Source organism: Alexandromys fortis, unplaced genomic scaffold, assembly GCF_014885135.2.
Source record: "Alexandromys fortis isolate MF-2015 unplaced genomic scaffold, M_Fortis_MF-2015_v1.1 scaffold_2_1_26212458, whole genome shotgun sequence".
Classification (NCBI taxonomy): Eukaryota; Metazoa; Chordata; class Mammalia; order Rodentia; family Cricetidae; genus Alexandromys; species Alexandromys fortis.
Window position 1 is genome coordinate 387976 of NW_026067930.1, and position 24103 is coordinate 412078.

General features: G+C 42.5%; 1 protein-coding gene across 23 annotated transcripts in view; it reads left to right on the forward strand.

Annotated features, from left to right (window-relative positions):
• Positions 1-24103, forward strand: part of Rbfox2 (RNA binding fox-1 homolog 2) — a 235327-nt gene that overhangs the window by 200314 nt on the left and 10910 nt on the right. For 4 of the 23 annotated variants that reach the window (XM_050145372.1, XM_050145369.1, XM_050145391.1 and 1 more), the window contains 6 exons: positions 8155-8247; positions 10915-10975; positions 13680-13733; positions 13851-13943; positions 15722-15866; positions 22127-22169. In XM_050145372.1, the coding sequence (XP_050001329.1) occupies positions 8155-8247; positions 10915-10975; positions 13680-13733; positions 13851-13943; positions 15722-15866; positions 22127-22169 (489 nt within the window). Of the gene's footprint in view, positions 1-8154; positions 8248-10914; positions 10976-13679; positions 13734-13850; positions 13944-15721; positions 15867-16918; positions 16982-19166; positions 19207-22126; positions 22170-24103 lie in introns of those variants that run through there. The other 19 variants (XM_050145375.1, XM_050145373.1, XM_050145376.1 and 16 more) reach the window with 14 other exon arrangements.

The following is a 24103-nucleotide window of genomic DNA, read 5'->3' on the forward strand; positions in this document are numbered from 1 at the left end:
ATGGCATGCTTAGTTAGAACAACTCGGTGAGGGCTGCTTTCTCTCAGTTCCCCGGTCGCTTGTTCTCTTTGGAGTAATTTTGAGAAGCCTCCACTCAGTTAGTAGTGAGGTCACAGCCATGAGCGAGCCTCAGGGTGCTCTGGGCTGACAACAGGGTTTATATTAGAATGAGCAGAGTATCTGTCCATGCTAGTGTATGTAGTCAGTCCCTCTACACATTTCAGTTTAAATATTTTCCTTATTAATTAGTCATTTTAAAACTAATTTTTATTTGGTCATGTCTGCTGCTTTCAAATAGGTCTTGGCCATGATTAAAGCCCCAAGAATAGAATTTAAGAAAAAGCTAAATGGAGTAAATGAGTTAACATTTACCTTTCTTCAGTCCGCTGCAGATTCCTGTGCTTTAGTAGTTGCTAGCCCTCACCTCCCGCCCACCTTCACGGATGCACACATGCACACTATCCTGATGCCTCAGTACCCTTGCATCCCTTATAGAGTATACCAGTAACTGGTATTTATTCATTGTTAAAGAGGTAATTATACTTTAAGCTTCCAGCTTCCATTTAAAACAAAAAAAGATTAATATGTCCATACAGACCTTCCTCCAGCACTTAACCTGGTAAGTATCTTTCAAGTGAATCTGTTAACTAACCTGTAAAATTATTGATGCTTGTATTTCCTTACATTTATTTTTATTAAGCCTTTAGTTACAAAGTGGGAAAATAACCATGGCTTCAAGGTTGTAGCATACGAATGAAGATGAAAATGAAAATCAGTAAATGAAGATCATTGACCACACTATTTATCTACAGTAGTTAATTGAGACAGTTTTGGCCTTAAGTTGTGAGTACTTCAAATAACCTTGACTAGGCTGTACCAGCCTGAAGGCCAGTGTAATTGCCCCAGGTACCGAACACTTGGTCCTGACAAAAAAGAATGACTAAATTCTTGTAAGGGAAGGAAACTGAGCTTTCTAAAGGTTTTCACTGACTTCATGATTCATCTGATTCCAATATTTAATTTCGCCATAACCTCTCCCATGAAATCTCATTTTAAAAGAATGGCACATGCCTGCCTTTTCCCTTTGGGGACCCTCGAGGTGTGTATTGCTTCTGTAACTTCAGTGTCCTCACTGCCCCTGCTTTCTTTGGGCTGTATTATAGACACTGCTGTTTGGTAAGTGTATCCAGAGCAAAGCATAGAATTCAGAAGAGAAAACCCTGGATGGGACCTTTGCCTTCCTGACTTCTGTGAGGCCTTTCCCATTCATTGTAGGCAGCCCTGGGACTCTACTGAAGATCTACTGAGAAGTGGGGGTGGAGTCAGGCCAACGATGTCTCCTGGGATCCACCCAAGAGAAGGAATAAGCCTTCTTCTTTTCTTTCCTTTTTCCTTTCTCGGTTTGTTGTTTTGTTTGTTTGCGTTCTGAGACAGGGTTTCACTATGTGGTCCTGGCTGCCCTGGAACACTCTGTAGACCAGTCTGGTCTTGAATTCACAGAGATCTCCCTGCCTCTGTCTCCTGAGTGCTGGGATTAAAGGTGTGCACCACACGTGGCTTCTCATTTCTTTTATATATTTGGAGTTGACTACAAAATTTCAGAAAGATTTTCTTGTGGTACTGTGGTTTTAGCAAAAGCCCTGCCCTGGCTTTTAAACAGCATACTCTCTATGCAGAAATTAGCTTTATTAAAGTTTTTAAGTAGTAATGAAACTAGTCATAAATTAGCCCACAATAAGTGATATTGACATGTACATTAATATAGAACCAAATTATTCTAGACCAAAAACCAAACCAAAACAAAAACACCCTCCCCCACCCTGTACTGGGTCTGGAACGCAGGACCTTTTGCCTGTTAGGCAAGCACTCGGCCAATGGGCTGCATCCCAAACTGTCTTTTTTTATAGTGAGTTCATTTGGAAGGGGATGAGCAGTGCTCCCTGCACTCTGCTTAGCCTTCTCCAGCTCCCCCTGTGGAGTCTGCTGTGAATGTGTGATGAGAAGTAGTATTCCTGACCCAAAAATTAGCTCATTCCCTCAAAGGCTCTAGAGAAGTGAGTGTGAGTTGATCCACAGCTTTATAATTCTCAGATTTCACTAGTAGAAGCAGAGCGACAGCATATCGTGCGGTTACCTAGACAGACTAGTCATCATTAGATTAGGTTACCTAGACAGACTAGTTGTCATTAGATTAGGCCAAGTCTGTTCCTGGTGTCTTGTTAGCTATTCATAATGTCCCTTCTTCCTCAAAATGACCCAATTTAAATAATAAACTACAGTATTACTCTCTTTGTAACTCCTTTGAGTACCAACTTTACCTTTTTAGAGGGAAAACAGACCCTTAATGAAAAGTAGAACGTAAAGAAAAACCATAATAGCACGTCCACCCATGAGTCTGGTTTTCAATTCTGTACTGGTGTCCCATGTGGACTCTTCAACAGAACTCTAAGCCATGGCTGCCATTAGCTGTGGGATACTTAAGCTGATAGTTCTTGCTTGTAGGTTCTAATACCTGAGAGTTTTTTCCTACATTCACCCCATTGTTGAACTTGGGACTTTCCACTCCTCTTCACCATCACCTAACTACAGAGCAGGTTTTCGTGACGATTCCCACGCTTATTGGTGCGTGCCTGCGTGCTTTCATTCCTTCTCACGGGTGGATCCTCATGACAGGCCCTGCTTCAGATGGAGTGCCGGAGACGCAGTGTCTTCCCGTCCACACACACACGAGCTGTGTGTGCCCTGCTGTCTTGACCATTGCCTTAGCTTCTGTTTTCACATGAAGATAAATTATTTCCAAATATGGTTAAAAGATTTTCTTTGAAGTCACACTAAGTGAGCCTTTATGGTTTTCAGTAGAGTTGGTAGATGATGGTGTGAAATGTTTTCCACTGTACTTAATTAACAATATATGTGTCCAGAAGGCTTCGTTTATTTTTATTTGTGACCACTTTCTGAGTTTTAGTTTCCCTCCCCCCATTTATTTTTGTAATCTCTGTGTTCTGGCCACACCCAGGAGATCTTCTGCTTTTGATTTCTCCCTTAAAAATTACGTGGTAAATTTTCTCTCTCATTCTTCTGAGATGGAAAAATTCAAAATTATCACAACTTAAAAGAACGTTTTTACACTGTTTCATCTTACTGCTTGTTGCTTATTACAACCTGAGACCAGACCAAAAAGGTGACAGTTACTTGGCTCCTGTGTGTCATTGATGATAAATGGGTTTCAAGGCAGGTATGAACATACTATTCCTCTTGATAGAAGTTGGAGCACGGCCATGCACTTTACACGATGCTCTGTTTCTTAAGTACAGCTAAGACAGTTGGGCAGTTCTGCAGCACTAGAATGTTTCATTAGCATTGGAGGACAGAGAGCCCTACAGCAAGTATGTATAGACCTGTGTGGTCCACTGTGGCAACCACTGTGAGCCTTGGAAATGTGAAGAAGTCTGAGATTCGCACCATGAGCACACATCGGACTGCAGAGGCTTAGCACAGGAAGAACGCTAGACACCTAATAGGATTTTTATATTACTGTCATATTGAAATGAAAATACGTGATTACACTGGATTGAATATGTTGTTAAAATTAATTTCATCTCCTATTTTAATGACTATCAGAAAGTTTCAAGTACATGTGGCACACATTTCTTTTGCATAGGTTGATGTAAGCAAACGTGGCATCTTTTTTAATGAAAAAAAGTTTACTTTTTATCAATGAGAGTATTATCATTGCCTTACACACTTGAACTGTTTCCTCCTGTTAAGAATTTAAGAGTAAGCCAGGCATAGTAGCGTGGGCCTTTAATCCTAGCACTCAGGGAGTCTGAGACAGGTGGATCTCTGTGAGTTTAAGGCCGACTTGGTCTACAAAGTGAGTTCCAGGACGGCCAGGGTAACACAGAGAAACCCCCCCCCCAAAATTGGGCATGATGGCACACATTTTTAATCCCAGTACTCTGAAAGGCAATGGATAAGTGGATCTCTGAATTCAAGGGCAACCTGGTTTACATAGAGAGTTCTAGGATAGCAGGATTATATAGTAAGACCCTGTCTCAAAAAAAAATTATGAGTAATTACCTTTATTACAAATTATATCACATATTTATTAGTATATATTATACTAATACAGGTTGAGTTTTATATTTCAGCATAACTTATATGGTCATTTTAAAGCTGCTTGTGTTAAATTTAGATTTTTTTATTTTTTTCCCTTTAAAACTAGAGGTTCAGACTTAACTTACTTCAGTTTTGAAGGATAGAGGTACATTAAAGCCTGGGGTTTTCTGAGCATGTTTTTCTGTGGATGACCCTTAAGCCCAGAGAAGCTGTTGTTGTCCTTAGTATAGTTCCTATGCCTTTTCTAAACTTCAAGTTTATAGTATTGAAACTGGAATATTAAATGTGTTAGATAAGGAAGCATGGGGTTTAGGTTGATGGGAAAAAATGTCTTTTTAAAGTTTTAACAAAAATGCTTGGCTACCCTCCTAACAAATAGACTTTGATTCTTAGGGGGGGTGCTCTGACCACAAGTTCCCGGCCACCCAGACCAGAAATAATCACACAGAAACTACATTATTTAAATCACTGCTTGGCCTATTACCTCTAGCTTCTTATTGGCTAGCTCTTATATCTTAAACTAACCCATCTTCATTAATCTGTGTATCACCATGTGGCTGTGGCCTACTGGGTAAAGTTCTGTCCCAGCATTTGTCTCTGGTGGGGGTGGGGGCTACTTGGCTTCTCCTGACTCCGTCTTCTTTCTCCCAGCATTCAGTTTAGTTTTCCCGGCCTACCTCTGTTCTGCCCTGCTACATGCCCAAAGCAGTTTCTTTATTAATCAGTGGTAATCACAGCATACAGAGGGGAATCCCACATCGAAGTCAGATGGCTAAGAGCCATGTGTCTATTGCCTTACAGCACTAGAGGTCAGGCATCTAAAGTGAGTCTTAGGGAGTTGAACTGAAAGTTCTGCTATGTTGCTTTGGGAAGCTCCTTACCTTTCTGGGCCTCTGGAGGATGCCTGCTGTTACTGGTCTGTGGCCCCTCTGTTGTCAGGCCCAGACCTTTTTGAAGCTACTAACATTGGATTTTGGAGTTTGGCCCTGTTGTGTTCCTTTGCTTTGTAGATACCATTGGTATTGCATTGAGCCCACCAGGATTGTCAGGGCAATCGCCCTACCTTGAAATCATTTAATCTAATCACATCTACAAAATCCCTTTTGCCTTGCAGGGTAACATATTCTGTGGCTTCAAGGATTAAGATCTGAGGGACTTAGGGGGTGGAGAGCATTATTCTGCCTACACAGGCTCTGTTTATCTTCAAAGAGAAGAATGAAATCTTACCTCTGCTTCATATCAGAGTATCCCAACCATCAAGTGACCTTCTTCCTCGCTCACCAGGGAAGACTTGCTGGGAAGACTGCTTTAGTTTGATGTCTTTAGTTTGATTAGCATTTCCTTTGGCATTTGATCACCTTAGAATATAAAACACTTAGACATTTGAAAATGCAGTTTTCCCCCAAATAGTCATTACTGAGAACCCCCTAACATGAATGTTAGTGTTAAACTTTGTCATTTGCAGCCTGGAAATTGTCAGTGCCTGTGATGCCACCTCTGTTCTTCTGACATAGTTACTGTGTTGCTTATGTCTCATATACACATCCCAGAAGAGAAGCCATCAGAGACTTCATGGCTGAGTTATAAAAGAAACGAGGGCTTTGCAGAATAATGCAACTTAGCAAATAGAGTCCGCAGGCAGTCCATCAAGCTGAAGTTCTAACATCACTGTGTAACACAGGCTGGTACCTTTCATTTTAAATCATTCTTTACCTGTAGAATGTATCTACCAGATCTGCCCTCACTGCCCTGTCCCCATAGCTGTACTAGGACAGCTGTGTGCAGTTTGGGTGTTGGTGCACAGGTACACATGGGCAGTCTTGTTGTTAAAACCAAGTCTACATTTCCACATAACAGTCAGAGCTGTCTATAATTTATTAGCTTAACCAAAGACATAAGAGTTACGGCTCTGAGAATCAGTTGGAAGGAAGTTTATAATTCTTTTCAAGTTGATGTAAAAACTCTTAATGTAGACCTGGGAAGATGGGTCAGTAGGCCACAAATGTGTCATGTTTGCACAGGACCCTGAATTTGGTTCCCAGAGCTCAAGTCAAACAGCTCATTTTCTCCTAAGCCCAGCTCCAGGGGAACCTGATGCCTCTGGGCTCCTCAGGCACCTGCACCTAATGTGCACACAGACACACGGGCAATTAAAAGTCAAGTAAATCTTCAAAAACTCATCACTGTATGTGACCTTTCTTAAAAACCAGTTCTCCTTGCCTGCCAATTGGTAGAGTCTCGGGTAGGAAAGTTAGGCTTCTTGTCTTCAGGATCTGATCATCTTCAGAAAAAAGAAAGACACTGGCATCCTTAGTAACTTGCCTTTTGTACCTTGAGGTTATCAAAGTACCTACAACAGGTTAACATTAAAATGTATATCTGAAAATGCTTTCCTATTACTGTTTTCAACAAATGTATACATTCTATAGGAGAGTACTAAGAACAATTGCCCCTGATATTCCACCACAGGAAACGTCCATTTGCTCTCTGTCAGAGCATGCCCTCCTGTAGTATCTGTAGCAGTATGCAAATTGTGGGTGGAAAAGCTCCATTGGACTGCTGAAGGGTCACATCTGCCTAAGCTGGGTTTATATGTGGAGGCCTGCTTATGCTTACACAGCAGTGACTCCCCAGGAGTCCTGAGGGTCCCCTCTGCAGGTGTTAGCTTCTAGGAAGTGAGAATTTACAGTGTGGAAGGTGGACAGAGCCAGTGCCCCGGTGGTGGACTTGGTGGGCACTTGCTGAGGTAGTCTATAAACAGGTCGTGAGCTGCCTGTTTCTTCTCTTTCTCATGTGGAAAGTCACTGGTTTACCTTTAACAGCAGAGATGTATCATGTAACAGATACATGATATTTAGGCAAGTTAGGGTATCAGTTTTCCATAATTCAGCTGTACACAGGTTTTCTGTAAAGTGCCAATCTGATCGTTTAAAATTGTTTTTGAAGAAACATTCTAGTTGTTTGTGGTTTGTTGGCAGTCTCCCTTGCTTCTACAACTGTTACCCACAGAACTAGACCTCACTACTGTCCTAAATTATCCTACTCCCAAAGGTAAAGTGGAGCTAAAATAATGACTTTAAATCCTGTCATGGAGCCATTAACCTTGAATGTGAAAGAAGTATAGATTTGGGGGTCAGCAAGTCAACTGAGAGGAAAAACACAGAGTCTGCAAAGATGGCTCAGTTTGTACTTTCCTTGTAAGCATGATGACCTGAGTTTGATCCTCCGCACTCATGCGGTGGGGGAGCCAGACATATCAAGATGGCTCAGCAGATTAAAGGTCCCTGCTGCCAAACCTGATAACCTGAGACTGATTTCTGGAACTCATAATGGAAGGAGAACCAGCTCACTCAAGTTGTCCTCTGACCTCCATCCACACATTGTAACACACATACTCACACACACATACACACACACACATAAACAAATTTTTTTTAAAGCTGTATGTATATATGGTGGCTTGAGTCCTATCCTTGGGACCCACTAGCTAGAAGGAGAGAACCAACTCCTGGAAGTTGTCCTCTAACCCATACCCCGCTCTTGTATGCCATGGCACGTGCATGCCCATCACATACACACTAAATAAGTACATGTTTAAAGAATAAATAAAAATAAGGTAGAAAGCAGTTGGGGAAGACACTGCATTTACCTCTGCTGGCCACATGCACCAATGTGTGCCTGTGCACATGGTAATAATAGTTCTGTGATTTGGTTCTGTTTTTATGTTCAGATTTTTGGTTAAATAGTTTAACCCAAGTAACTTCCTACCTTACTCTTGGTCTGGTCTCACGTACTTTATATTTTATTGTTATTGTTGTTAATTAAGTTACTGTTACTATTATTACAGTTCTTTATCCTTTTATTGGGTTTAAATTTCCCTTTACAAAATGCATGGATCAAAACTGTGCCTTTGGAAGAAATTGCTGGTGTTAGTTGTGCTGGCGTCACTTCATACTGTGATGTTTTCTGTTTACCAAGAGATGAGTATTTAAATATAACCATGTGCATGTTTTCCCCTTCTCCCGCTGCATGCAGGGATTCGGGTTCGTAACTTTCGAGAATAGTGCTGATGCAGACAGGGCCAGGGAGAAATTGCACGGCACCGTGGTAGAGGGCCGTAAAATCGAGGTGCATGTCTTCAATAATTCAATTTCTCGTTTATATTTTTCTTTCTCTTTGTGTACTGCCTCACTTATTTCACATTTGAAGCCTGTCCTGTCCGTGTGTGCACACCTGTCTGTGTCTGTCTTCACCTCCTTGCACCACACTATATAAAAGTAACACCCTGTCTGCTTCTCCCTCCCCCCTTGGCTGTCTGAGGTGTAGTTGGGGGCGGGGAATGTGTGCTTACCTGTGCTCTCATTCCCTTTTTTCCTCTTCCAAAATGTTTATCCTTTGCTCTCTTGATGTTTTTTTCTTTGCTTCAGTTTCTGCAAGACTCTGAATTCCTGTATGAGGCCTAAACAAAACTAACTTTTAAAATGTTTGAAAACTACCTAGCTTGTAACGCTGTGTCTTGGAGGCCAGTTCCCCTCCGTTTGCGTTTGATAAGTGTGGATAGACGATGGTGGAGGTTTTGGGGGGAGGACAGAGTCCAAAGCTCTGGTAGTTCTAAACTTTACTTAATACCAAGAATTTCAAGACTTGATTACAGAGTTGATAGCAGAGGGCTCAAGGGCAGCTGGTGGCATAGATGGACAGATACTGTGATTGCTAAGTCAGCCCCTGGGCTCACCAGCACTAGAGGGACTAACGCATTGAAGGTTAACTGGCTCCTCTCTTCTTTACCGGTTTTTTTTTAAAAGTATTAAATATAAAAGCCACCATTCGAGTAAGATGTCTGCATATTTTGCTTTTTCCCCCTTTTCAATGGTTTAGCATTTAGGGCCCTTCACTTGACTCACTCTTTCCATGGTAACTATACACAATGCTGGCGATGGTGCCCGTTGGCGGTAAGTGAATCGAAAGTGCTAGAGAAGAAGCTTTTAAAATGTAATCACAAAACAATTAAGAGAGAAAAGTCCATCTGCCATCTCACATTAACACTACCAGATGTGGTTTGACTTGCTTCTCTCCCTTCCCGCCCCTTTTATTTTCACTGCTGTGGGGTGATGTCGCCTGGACTTTGGATGTACATCCTGTCTTGTAGCAGTCTGAGCTGTTTGGTTACTGACTTCATGATGATTTTTTTTTCCCCTTGCGCATCTTACTCAGAGTTACTGAACTCCAGTTTGGCTGGTTTTATTAATGCACTTCCTACCCCAACTTTTCCCTTTTTCCCAAACCCCTGTGCAGCTCTTTTCCGCTGATACCTCCCTCACATTCTCTCCTATTTTCCCCACCACTCTGTTCTCTTTCTGTGGCTTCTCATTCCTTCCTTTCTTCCCTCCCATTCCTCTGTCTGGCAGCTGTTGGTGTCTCTTGCTGACTGGTAGTGTCTGGTTGGTTCTGGCTGTTTTTCCTTTGAATTGCTTGGTGGCTTTCTGCTCTAGTCGCTAGTTCAAGCTCTTGTTCCATTCCGACCTTGCTGTTCATTTCCCCTCTTTTTTCGATGCTGTTTCTTTCTTTTCTTTGTGTGTGTTAATTGCATGCTCGCAGTCTCATCCTTGTTGTCTTCCATTCTTTCCTTGTAAGTGTGAAATGTTTACATTATCTGGTGGTCAAACTAGAGTAAATGGAGTTTCAAGCTGTCCTCACACAGGGAGGGGCGGGGAGGTCACCCTACAAATCATAAAAGATATCAGATGTTTCTAAATTCCAATTTTACCTAAAATTGGTCTTCATAACATAAATCTAGCACAATGTATATTCCTACAGACAATGTAGGCTGGCCATGGTGGCACAAGTCTGTATATAATCTAAGTGTTCAGGAGGCTGAGGCAGGAGGATCACAAGTTTGAAGCCAACCTGACTACATAGCAAATTGCAGGCTCAGCCCAAGCTGCCTAGTAAGACTTTGCTTCAAACAGTAAATGAGACAACGTTTATATTTCATAAGCTCTGAGCTTAAGGCTGGCTATGGTTGAGTTTATGGTGAGGCTTTATTTTTCTGACAGGAACTCTGGGGTTGGTCTTGAGGGCGCCCACAGTGTCCTGGCTCCTAGGCTTCATCCTTCCTTTTTGTAGCAGTACCATCTTTGTGAGGCCTGCTTCCCTTGGTGTGGAGAATGCCCAGATTGTATGCTTTTGTTAGGGGTTAGAGAGGACCACAGCACAGGAGAAACACTCAAATCTTCACTGTGAGCACCTGTGCCAAAAGCCCTTGGGAAACTTCATCTTAAATGAGTGATTCATGTGGTCTAGGAAATTGAGGATGGCCCTCCAACTGTTAACTTGGGATCTATAGTTCCTGTATTTATGTACTAATCCCAAACAGTATAGAGAAAAGAAAAGTAGACCCGCAGGAGAGGAAGGTGGCAAGCCTCTGTTTTACAAACAAGCTCCAGATTCATTTGCAGACACACTTGTTCCCTTTTTACTTTTTGCCAAATTGTCCTCAGTACAGAGACAGCCCAAGGCTGGCCAGAGAACCTGTAACTGCTCCTTTTCTCTGAGTGCCAAGAGGAAGAACAACCACAGTTTTCTCTTAAGAGACCAGGAAACTGCATTTTACTCTTGTTAGCCTCATTTAATAAGCACTTGCATTAAAATCCTATGAATATTTCATAATGCTGTGTTAATTATCTAAATGCTATCAGAAATTTACATTTTAAATTATTACTGTATTACTGGATAAGCAGTGTCATGTTTCCTAATATATCCCTCCCTCCCCTCTTGTCTGCCTATTATTTTTAGGTGAATAATGCCACAGCACGCGTCATGACCAATAAGAAGATGGTCACACCATATGCAAATGGTGAGGAATTACTAGCTGCCTTGGGGGAATGTTGTCCTCACATAAATACGTGGAGTTTTCATGGCTTTCTAGGACCATCTGCTCAGTTCACATCCAGCTTCTTTCAAGTTTTTCCTTAAAACTCAACTAAGCTTTTTACTTACAAAGGTGTTTTGTTCTCAATAGCTTTCATCTATACACAATACCATTGCTTGAGGCTACCTGTTAAAGCAGAGTAGGTAGCCTGTGAGCATCCTCCTTTTCAGTCTCCTGTAGTTCCTTGTAATGTGGGGATTGCCCGGGTTGCCCTGGTGTGTTTTCCCACTGGTCTCTTCAGATGACTGTGATCTGGATTAGTGGGAAAGAAAAGCCTAGTCTCTTGTAGGTCTCGATCCCTTGCTTTCCATGGGGCTTTAGGGTGTAGCTTCTTATTCCATGATGACATGTCATGTAGTGAGTTTAATGAATATTAGTGAAAGTGGGATTTTCAGTGAATAATTTGCCCCAACACAAACAAAAGCTGGAAAGGTGGCTTCTAAGGTAAAAGTACTAGGTGTACAAACTTTGACAGTGGAGTTCAGTAGCTGGAGCCTCTATGAAAAGCCATGTCTGCTGACCCATATCTGTAATCTCAGCACTTTATCCAGGGATCCGAGACAGACAGGAAAACAGGAAGAAGTTTGGGCCAGCCAGCCTGAAATATACCATATAGTAGCAGAGACAATAGAGGCCTTTGCTTCAGCAAGGGAAAAGGAGAGCGCTGACTTCCACTGCCCTCCGTTGGCACACCCATACTCTCATATACAAAATAAGTTTAAATTCTCTGAAAAATACAAAATTTAGGGCTGAAGTAACAGCTCAGGGTAAGAGCCCATACTGATCTTGCAGAGAGGACCCAAGTACAGTTCCCAGCACTCATGTCAGGTGGCCCTGAACTACCTGAAACCCTAGCTCTGGAGGAAATGAATTTGTTCATGAGTGCCCACATGAGCATCGTGTTCATTTTGGGAGGTGTGTGCAGGTCCATGTACATAGAAACCAGACGCCCTCAGACCTACACTAGTCTGGTCTCCTTTCACCATACAGATCCAGGAATCAAGCAGGCATGGTGTCAGATGCTTTTACTCACTGTGCCTTCCGTCTTGTTGGCCCTCGTGAGCATTTTTATCAGAACGGGGATTGGACTGAGGTGTTTCAGCCAGATAATGGTGGCTTATACCTGTAACCCTGGTACTAGCAAGGCTAAGGCAGGAGAATAATGAGTTCAGAGCACATAGCTTGGATTGCATAGAGCCCAGTAAGTAAAGATGCTTACCTCCAAGCCTGATGAAGCCCACATACATGCATGGTGGAGAAAGTGAAGTCATAGCCCGGGCCCCTCTAGGAAATAAATGCAGGTGTGCTGCTTCTCCTGTGGAAAAGTCGGTAGATATTTGGGGTTTTGTTTGTTTGTTTGTTTTGTTTTGTTGTTGTTTTTTGTTTTGTTTTTTTTGATTTTCGAGACAGGGTTTCTCCATAGCTTTTGGTTCCTGTCCTGGAACTAGCTCTTGTAGACCAGGCTGGCCTCGAACTCACAGAGATCCGCCTGCCTCTGCCTCCCAAGTGCTGGGATTAAAGGTGTGTGCCACCACCGCCTGGCCGATATTTGAGTTTTTATATAGAGTTTTATTCACTACTAGAGAGAGTAGCATATATCCCTTGCTTACCAACAAAATACTTGCTGTATTCCTGTAAGTATATAAAACAATAAATTTTCTCCCAACATAGTATTATTTGGAAACTCCACATTTCTAAATCTTGAACTTAGTGTTTGACATCACTGTGTTGTCCTTCAGAGTTTGAGTAATATGCTCATCAAATATGTTTGTTACAAATTAAAACCTCAGAAGCCATGAAGCCATGCTCAAAAGATGGGAATGGACTTCGTATTTTATTACTGCCTATCTTTCCCTTTCTACTTACTGATCCCCAGCTTTTACTATGAAAGGGGATTTCATTTACCTACAAAACTTGTGTGGTACAGCTGAATGTGCCATCAGGTTCCAGGTCACATTTGAATTCAGTCAGAGTTCACTTTACCGAAGCCTCTAATGGAAAGTCCTGTTAAGGTGGTGGATGAGAAAGCGTTGTCACTGGCACCAACGCCTGTCTTCTAAGCTCAGAGCAGGTCCTGTCTGCCAAACCCCACGGTGCATTTCTGTTTCCTCTTCTTCTCACCCCTCCACCTTCTTCTCTCCATTTTCTTCCTCTGCTCTAGTTAGTCTGTTGCTGTGATAAAACACTCAGACTAAAAGCAAGTATTTATTGTTAGGGGATTCAGAGCAGCTCTCAAGCAGAAACTGGAGGGACAGTGCTTACTGGACTGCTGAAAAGCTCAGACTTAGCTATATAACACAGGACTACTTGCCCAGGGAATGATGTCACCCACAACGGGCTCGGCTCTCCTGCATCAGTTAATAATCAAGCCAGTCCCCACCGGTGTATCCATAGACAATCGGATCTAGACAGTCCCTCTGTCTTCCCAGCCCTTCACTCTGTACTGTACACCCCTGCCTACCTGCCCAGGCCCTCATCCCCCCAGTGGTGCTGCTTAAAGATGATACCATTGCCCTTTCCTACAAAGTCTAACCTTGGGAGGAAAAGCAGTCCAGGGAGGCCTGGGACCATCTTGACATGCAGAGTTCACATAGTTATAACCCATTCACTGTCTTCTTTTCTGTTTCAGGCTGGAAATTAAGTCCAGTAGTTGGAGCTGTGTATGGCCCTGAATTATATGCAGGTAGTATTGTACTGCTTCCCTTTCTGACACATAATGCCTTCTGTGCTTTTCATGTGGCTGTGTCTTTGTAATCTTTTCACGTTTCTATTTTTTATTTAATTTTTTAAATGCGCCTAGCCTCCAGCTTTCAAGCTGATGTGTCCCTAGGCAATGAGGCGGCTGTGCCCTTGTCAGGAAGAGGAGGCATCAACACTTACATTCCTCTAATCAGTAAGTAGCCTACACTGATCTAGCATGGGATTTTTTGGTTTTTTGTTTGTTTTGTTTGTTTGTTTGTTTTTGTTTTTTGGGGTTTTTTTGGGGGGGTTGGTTTTGGTTTTTTGAGACAGGGCTTGTCTGTATAACTTTGGAGCCTGTCCTGACACTTGCTCTGTAGACCAGGCTGGCCTTGAACTCCCAGAGATTGCCTACCTCTGCCTCCCAAGTGCTGGGATTAAAGGTGTGCACCACCATGCCCGGCCTGGCATGGGTTTTTACTGTTGCCGCTGACATGCTAATTTGGTCTGTTTTTCTTCTCCTAGCATGATATAGAACTGCCAAAAAAAAAAGAGAACCATTCTTTTTTGTTGATGTTTTGTTTTGTTTTTTTGAAATAGGGTTTCTCTGTGTAACAGCCCTGGCTGCCTTGGAGCTCTCCTTGTAGACCAGGCTGGCCTCGAACTCACTGAAATTCTCCTGCATCTGCCTCTGTAGTGCTGGGATTAAAGGCGTGCGCCATCAATGCCTGGCTGGGGTGGGGGGGGGGCATTCTTGAAAGGATAATAGATACCACAGTGCCCTGTTCTGTGTAACTCACACACTGGAAGCTTCCACTAAACAAAAATCATTGGAAAGTATGCAGAGGGTAAAATGTAAATATCCTCTCTATATTTGATCATAAGGGAGTCAAAGACATGAGTGTGTATAGACTGCATTACTCAAGCCTTCTCGCCACCCCAGGCCCACTCTCCCATGGAGTACCACTTAGCACAGCTCCACTGTCAGGGACTACCCTCCACTCTCTTACTCTTTCTAGGTCACTCTGACCCAAGCCCTCTTCCCCTGGGAAGAGGTGTGACTCAACTGGACTCAGCAGAGTGGGGTGTTTCTGCATGACTTCCAGAGCAAAGCATATTTAGAACAGGCCTTTGGAAAATGTCTGCCTCGTAAAAGGATACAGCATAGTCGGAAAGGTTAATATTGTAGAGCCACCTGGACAGTGGTGGCGCACGCCTTTAGTCCCAGCACTAGGGAGGCAGGGGCAGTCAGATCTCTGTGAGTTCGAGGCCAGCCTGCTACACAGAGCGAGTTTCAGTATAGCCAGGGCTACACAGAAAACCCCTGTCTTAAAAAAACAAATGTATACATATTTTAGAGAAAGTTGACAAATGAATTCTCTAAAAACTGTTGTTTTCCTTGGAGGTTAGTACCATGTAAAAATATATAAAGAACATTCCTTTTGAGGAATAAATATTACATGATGATAACATATAGAAATGAAGTTAAGAGACTGGTGGGTCACTATTATTTCGAGGCCAGTGTGGTCTACAGAGTGAGTTCCAGGATAAGCTCCAAAGCTGCAGAGAAACCCTGCCTCAAAAAAATAAATAGATAAATAAACTAGAGATGAAATTAATAATTGACTAGTTAAAATGTATATTACTCTGATTTAAACCGCCACAGAAACTATGTGTTGTACATCTTACTGAGGTGGTCTTCTGGGTTGCTTCTGGTAGAAACTCCTCATGCATTATTCCTGGAAACACCTAAAAGGGAGAGTAAATTCAAGATTTGTGATGAGTGAGCCACGGATTCATCGCTTGATCATCCTGTGTCTCTCTTTCCACTTCTTCCCTCAAAGCTGCAGTGTCGGGGGTGTATTAATAAGTGTACTTGTTATCTTTTCAGGAAAGATTTGGTACCTGTTTTTCTACCTTTTCCACAGTTAATTCTCAGTCTGGTTTTGTACCAGCTCCTGAAAGCAAGTTGAAATTTCTGTTATATTTTGGGTCTCCCTTTAGTTCCTGGCTTTCCTTACCCAACTGCAGCCACCACGGCAGCTGCGTTCAGAGGAGCCCATCTGAGGGGCAGAGGGCGGACAGTGTATGGTGCAGTCCGAGCGGTACCTCCAACAGCCATCCCCGCCTATCCAGGGTAAGCATTAGATTCCAGAATCATGTTTCTAAAATGAGCAATTGAATAAAAAAAGAAGGGAAGACCTCTCTGATTTCTAGGATGTTGCTGGGCAGCATTTAGATGCTGTGTGAATATTTTCAAATCAATGGATAGAGGGCAAGAACCAAAATACAGAAATGTGACCGAGGGTCAATTCGTTATACAAACCCTCGTTTTGGCCACCTTAAGCCTTCATGGTGATGGCTTAAGACAGTAGCCAGAGCCGTCTTGTGTTTGCTAGCGGTGTGTTGGCATGGAGTTCACTCAGCAGCGCACGAGTGTGAATTAACACTACTACAGAGAACTGAGAAAGGAGCTGGAGATTTTAGTGCCAGACTGTGTCTGCTGTGCTCACCCGTCTCACCACCCCATGTGGGCCAGAGGCCAGCACATGTGCCCACCCCATGGTTTCTCTGCCTGGGTAGTGAGCAGCAAAGCTAGTTACCCACAATGGATTTGCTTTCTTTGTAGGAAACAGATTGAAAGAGGTGAATTCAAAGACAAACCAAGTCCAATTGAATCGAGGGAGAGAGGGAGAAGTAGGAGCAATCAGCTGCAGCTGGCTTCTGAGACGGTAGCAGCTGGTGTAGCTGAGCATCCTCGTCTTCCGTTTGGAGTGGAGGGTGTCTCATGCAGTGGAAAGATTCCATAGCAACAAAAAAATCCTTTGTTTTTGAATGGGAAAAAGGAGGGAAGATGGCAGATTGGCTTTCAGTTGTTTATCTGTGTCAGCCTAACGTATATTTTTATATAAAGTGAACTTCTCTAATTCAGTTGTACCAAGGACTTTCTCTTTTAAAAGATTTGACATTTCTCTTCTTCATCTTTTCTCTGCCTATGAAGTTTTTTTTTTTGTTGCTGTTGTTGTTTTTGTTTTGTTTTTTCCTATATTCTGGAGAAATATAAATAGCTGCAGAAAAACCAATTAGCTGCTTTTTAGTTAAAACATAAAGGAAGATAGCATGTCCCTTTCTGATAGCAAAATTGGCTTCACCAGGAGGTATACTAATTTAACATTCATTCATTCATAGACCAATGGACATACCATTAGGAGTCCTCCATGCCACAGAATTAAAGCATTTTTATTAGACAAGGCAAGTATGCATGCTGAAGTGGGCAGACTCCAAGACACTGCAAGGGAACTGCTTCAGAGAATAACTTTCATTTGCAATTTATAGATAATTAAATCCCATGCATTCCATCATCTCCATCTTCTGCCATGACTTGCTTTTAATTTTATCCTTTTTTGTCTCAACTTGACCTTTGACCTTCAACCTCTGACATCTCTTTTTTAAAAAATTAATTGAAGATACAGCTTTGTTTCACCAAGAAATAATTGAGTGAAACATGAAAGTGCATCTTTTGCAAGCTCAGCACACTAGAAAAACTGCTCATGATGCGTCTCCCATTCCAACCCGAAAGCATTCACTGTCGCCACATTTGCAGGATAGTGCACAGACTCTAAGGACTACCTGTTGTGACTTCCTGAGCTACTTCATAAAGTAGCAGAATTCACTTCTGTTCAGTGTAGGTCCTTTCAGTATACTGGCCAAACTTAAGAACCGTTCTCTACTAAGTCTCTGTCAGGTATATAGATTTGCTTAAACAAATCTTTTTTGTCTGATCATGTCAGTTTCTGTGCGTTGCATTGAACACTAATTTCCCTTGTATTCTTTTTTATTAACTACCATCTCTTTACATGGAAGATGGCAAGGAATAAGTCCAGTATTTCATGGGGAATGGCCTAGAACTGCTTTCAGCCTTGTGAGTCACTGTGCTCTCTCGCCTCTTACGGCACTGGGTACAGGGATGATCAGAATTCTTCTAGAATTCAAATAGTTACAATAAGTGATTTGCCTTAGAACAAAAATATCCTTGTTTTTAATGGCAACATTCTTTATAGAAGGAATGTGTTGTAGTCTTTGCCTGTGTTCCCTCACTGACATTAATGGAGATTAATCCTCTTGGCCTCCATGCTTGCCACTCATCAGCCTTCTCCCACACAGATCTTTTTTGAAAATGCATTGGAGAGGCACATTCAACCTGATACCAGACTCTAGCTGCAAATGGAGACTGCACAGGGAAAGCCTGCTTACAGGCACCGGAAGTGTGTCTGCTTTTCCTGCAGCGCAAAACAGGCCTAGCATTCGGTGCATCGCAAGGTGTGACCTTGTGACTTGTTAGCTTATTCATTATAACTGGAGAAAGAAACTGTCCATTTTATCTAGCTGAATAAACAAAAACAGGTTTTTGAAAATACATTTAAACAGCCAAGTTCTGACCTGACAAATGTGAGAGAAAGCTGCCTCGGTCACTGTTTAAATCAAACAGGACAGGCCTCGGCATGCACAGTGCTTCCATCACCAATTGTAGTTTTCAGAATTCTTAGACTATTAGTTAAGAAAGAACCCTTAAAATCTTCCAGTTGCTCCTTCCCACTCTGGATTATATTGTTACTATCTGGGATCCCACTGCACCTTTCAATTCTTGGACCAATCACCTTAACCTTGAGCTCATTACCTCTGCTTGTGAAAGCAATGCATTGTGGGTATTTTTGGTTGTTTTGTTCTTTTGGTTTTTATTTTAATTACATTTCTCTGTTTACTTTGGTCAGAATTGATTGACTTGTTTTTCCAAGGTGTTGCATTGGTTCTCAAAAATGCTGAATAATAATACTTTGCATGCTTGTGTGATCAGCCAGATCTTATCGCATGTCTAATGTGCAGGGTGAAAAGCAGGTGATGTATGGATAACAGGAACAGCCTACACTTTACTTTGAAAATGAAAATACACTAATAAGCATCATTTGGAACACACTTCGCACACAGGTTCTGGAATTCGTTTTGTTCACTCTCTTCCTGAAGTTAATCCCTCACCACCCCGACCCTTTGTACGCTTTTAAAGAACAGCGTTCTCCTAGGACACACTTACATTTAAAAATGCTCCAGATTCTAAAGTCGATCTGTTAAACCAGCAGATCTCAGACAGCCACATGAGGCCCTGCCAGGAGCACTGTTTGTGTCATTAGTCTGAGTTACCCCGTGTCCAGGTGCTCGGTCTAGTTTTGCAGACCCTGAGCTCTCCTTGCATGTCCTGGAGCCGTGGAACGCACGTGTGCACTTGGCACATCTCTGTCACAGCTTGCCGCGGCCCCATGTCCAGGTCACATTCATACATCACCTGCCTGTGTAGCGCATGTGCATGCTGCCGTCCTCAATAACCGGAATGTGTTTCTGTTCTTTTGTTTTTTTGTTTTTGTTTTTGTGTGGATTTCTGCAGTGTGGTTTACCAGGACGGATTTTACGGTGCTGACCTCTATGTAAGTACATACACCGGGGCCTTTTTGACCCCATCCCCTGACAAGCCAGCCTTTTTTTTCTGTTTAGTTTGTTTTTATTTTCGTTTTATTTTGTTTTCCTTTTTAAAAAATATAATTTAATTTTTGTTTTCCTTTTTCCTTGTGGATATATATATTATATATTTTAAGAATGCAAGCATGCTTCTCTGCCACTGCGCTTGCCCCTGGGTGCAAAAACTAAGCCTTTGGGTCTCATGACGGTTGCTGGGGTCAGTCTACTGGACATATTCTTCCCCTTCCCTACGCTCACGAGTGTTCTGGGCATCTCTTACCTTGTGAGATGATCAGCAGGTTTAAAGTCGTATTGTTGTCTCATCATCTGCATACATGAATAGCAGCACAAGTTTAGCCTGACCAGCTCCTCCCCTCTTTGTGCTTCCCTTCCCATCTCACACCCTCTTCAGAACATTAGGGCTTTGGTGTGTGTGTAAACGGCAATACGCTTTCTGAGCTGTGTTCTTTCTGATTTTACGTCATCTAAAGAGCATAAACTTGTGAAAGTGCCATCAAGGAGCTGATATTCAGAGGCTCATGTAGTAACTAGGGGATCTCAGATGAGGACCACAGCCAGGGGTCTGTTCCTTAGAGGTCAGCCAGGGAATCTGAGGAGCATAACTCACAGCCTGGACTCTTAAAACCATTCAGTTATGGTGAAGATTTGCCAATTCCATCAGCCAGAGTGGCATTTAATCCATCATCCATCTAGCTAGAGGTGAAGTTACATGATTTTTTGGTCACATACTCTTAAACGATGTACAAAGTGTGGTAGCTTTTGAGTTTGGAAGACTGTTTGTAGGGAGCTTTCCACATGGTCTTTTTCTGAATGCTATCATAGTCTACCGACCCAAATCATTAAGACAGTTTTATAAATAGGAAGTTACTCGGTAGGGCAGGTCAGCATTCCCAGGAGATGCTTTCTGTAGCCTCACCTCTCTAGGCTTTGAGGCTGTTGATACCTGCTTATTCGGCAGTCTGAGGTCAGACCATTCAGAAGGCACCGAGTCAGGAGAGCATGCTGAGCATGTACTATTTAGAGTAGGCCTTAAGCGTGTCTACCTAGTAAAGATCCTTAGTCATGAGTCATCAGTCCGTGTCTCAGATTGTGATTGCCAGAATTGCATACAAGCTCTCTTTGTACTTTAATTCTAATACTTGTTCAGCAAATCTTCTAGAAGTACCTTTCCCATGTTTATAGTTGGAGACTGGGCAGATTATGCATTTCTGAATGTGCATATTTACATATGATGTTAGTATATGCATCCTCCATATTCTTAGAAAACTCAACTTCGTATCATTTACTTTTTTTGGAATCTGCTCTGGTAGAGCAGGCTTTCCGTTTGAATTATTTCCTTAACTGAGGGTTTTGTTGTTTGTTTGGGACTTTGTTTGTGTTGTTTTGGGGGACAGGGATTTGTTGTTTTGGGGTGTTTTTTTTTTTGGTTTTTTTGAGACAGGGTTTCTCTGTGTAACGCTGAGTGTTTTGGCTCTCTCTCTCTCTCTCTCTCTCTCTCTCTCTCTCTCTCTCTCTCTCTTTCTCTCTCTCAACCAGGCTGGCCTTGACTCACAGATATCCACCTGCCTCTGCCTCCCAAATGCTGGGATTAAAGGCATGTGCCACCACCACCCAGATTTTTCTAAAATATATCCTACTTTTATTCTGGTTTTGCTTATTTCTACCTTAAACCAACCAACTAAATATTTGTTTGTGGTTCTCCTATTTCCTTATTTTACATTGTAACATCTTAATAAGAGATGATTTTTGATTTTTCAGTGCCATCAAGAAGGTGTTCTTAAGGGTTTCTCTTTTTTAGTTTTGGGGGTTTTTTGTTTTGGGGGGGTTTGGGTGTTTTGTTTTGTTTTGTTTCCCGAGACAGGGTTTCTCTGTAGCTTTGGAGCCTGTACTGGAACTAGCTCTTGTAGACCAGGCTTGCCTCAAACTCACAGAGATCCACCTGCCTCTGCCTCCCGAGTGCTGGGACTAAAGGCGTAAGTTGCTACTACCCAGCGTTGTTCTTATTTTTAATCTAAATAAGTAATCTATAGAAGCTAAGCAAGAAATGCAGTGGTTTGGCCACAGTACCCTTCCTTCCCAGTGGCCCTTGCTAAAGCTCTGCTGCCTGTTTGCTGCCTTTTTCTTTCTCCCATCTATGTTGGTATTGCTAGGAGGAGGAAAAAAAAAAAGTTGATCCCTAGTGCTGAGACCATATCTGAGCCATCTAGTGAAAACCAAGACCACAGTATCTTCTTCAAACTATAACTGCTTAAACGGATTGTCTGAGGTTGAGTGTGAGGGAGCTAAGGAGTCTTAAAATCACAAGCAACAGATGTCTGTCTGGCTTTGGATTTGTTCTGCTTTTCTCTGCACATTTTCCTAACTGGGAATCTGTCACTGCACCCTTAGCTGTAGTTTCCTCAGAAGTGTGACCTAGAATAGGATGAGTGCAGGATTTAGTGTGTAAAAGATGCTAGCCCAGCCAGAGCATGAGCAGAAGACACTTGGGGAGGCTGGCTTTACTTCTCAAGTCCTCTTCCCTGTTCTGCTCTCAGAGCAGTTCCTGATGGCACTTCTGCTTACTCATGGTACACTTGTGTTTGGAGATGATCTAGCCATCATGTCCTCCATTTGTAAAGAGGCCTGGTCTTTCAGGATAGGTGAGTGCCCATCCCCATCCCTGCTGTCCCCTTTTTTCCTGGTAGAAAAAGCCGTAGTCACCCTAATTCATCCTCTAAATGGGATAACAACTGTTCCTGATTCTCACCTGTGAAAAGCATGCTTGCATCCAAAGGAAAGAAAAGGCTGGCAGCCCATGGTGGGCTCTTTGTATGATTGTTTTCTTCCACAGCTGTGTTTTTGAACTGCTCTTCCTGTGTTCTGTTATAGAATAGTCTTACAGGAACCAATCATTAGCGCTAAAATACCTCAGGTAGGAGTGCCAGTGTGACCTGCCAATCAATCAGATTGTGGATTGCAGTGAAAAAATTGAATTATACTAACCATTCCAGCTCCACGTTAGAGATGGGAACAGAGGCTTTTTTGGACAATCAAGACTTGTGAGCGTGTGATCTAAGGCCTGCTACCTCAGCAGTGCACACATCACATCCACACATCACGTCACTTCCTGCAAGATGAGCCTTCCAGTCCCGTCAGCACACATCTGCACAGACATGCCACTTGCACTAGCCCATCCCTGCTGCCTCTTTCAGCCTGTCAGTCACATTTGCCTGTGCTATTTAAACTAGTCTTTGGTATCAGAGATCTTATCAGCTGAGGAACTGCTGAATGAAATGTCAAAAGGAGGAAACAGACGTCTGCCTGCACAAGGCTTTCTTGCTTCCTTGAGTCCCGTGTTGAGCTGCATAGTGAAGTCCTAGTCAGAGGTGGACTGTGCTGCTGCACAAGTGTGAGCCTGCTACAGATCTGGACATACTGGGACTTGTAGCTCCTGTGCCCTCTTTCCTCTCCCCAGACAAGGTCAGCAAGTGTTGGATAATAGCAAGCCTGTTAGAGGGCTTGCGGACAGCTGGATGCTAGCAGAGGAAAATTGACCACTACTTCATAACCCAGTTAGCTCACGTTTTAGATATGAACTAATTTGGAGAGATATAGAATAGTAAAGTATTTGAAATTCATTAAAGATTATCATGTAAGTCAAAGATATTTAAGTTGATCATAATAATCTCTCCTTAGCCACAAATTTAAATAATCATGAGATAGAACTTTAACTGACACTTTCCAGAGTAGATTGATCTGGCCATCTAGAACACAGATTGTAATTTTGTAATCAAGTCTGTGTCATGTCTTCATGAGAACTCACTGTTTCATGGCTCTCAGCTGCAGTGGGAAAAGAGGGCACTAGGATCACCTAGGGCCAAAACCAATAGTTAGAGGCCAAACATTAGGCCTTTGCTGAGTGGAATAGATCTACTCTTTGCTGATGCTATTAACCATCGTGCCTGCCAGTCCCCTGAACACATGCGTACGCACACACGCACACACTTGCCTTGCTCTGTCCTGTGCACACTACATGAGATACCAAGCTTCCATTTGTCTGCTGGTCTTGAACTGCACACTCTCCTCCTTGGTGTCACATGTCATTGTCTTTCAGATAGAGAGAAGGTGTCTTGACATCACATGCTCACCAAAGTCCTGTTTTAATGTAAACCTGAAACAAAAATACAATAAAATTAAAGTCAAGGTTAAAATCAAGATAAGATAAAAATCTGTAGATGTGCAGGCAAGGGTCACGCGCAGGGGATTGATGGTTAGAATCTGTTTTGACTCAAACATAGCTATAGAAATGGTACAGAAGAGTCCCAGTGGTACAGAGTTAATTCAGTGATAAAACTGATTCAGGGAGGAAGAGTAGCCAACCTCCAGGAGGTAACACTGGGCTGCAGGAAATAGACTTTCCTTTAACATCTTTGGAAAGTCATTAGCGAAGGGGCAAAAGCAACAGCATTTAGCTTTGAAAAGCTGGAAATAGAAGCAAAGATATGGCAAATAATTGAGAAAACAAAATTCTCAGATATAGGAGAAACCTTGGAAGAACACTAGATAAGAATATGCAGTTGTTCCCAGAGAGTGAGCAGCTGGGTGAGCTCTGTGGGTTGGGTCTGAATTCTAGTGCCAGAACCAGGCAGGTTGAATAGCAAAACAATGTAGGATTAGACCACCTAATTGGGAACACTAGGTATTGTTTAGAAAGGTTACAAAGAAACTAAGTGTTTTCCAAGGGGCATGTGTGTATTTAAACCAGGCTTAGCCATGCTAAACTTAGGCAGCTGTTAGAGTTCCAGAAGCCGTCTGTGTGTGCCCTCCTACACTATGGTGTGCTGTGGCCATGCTAATCCCCATTTT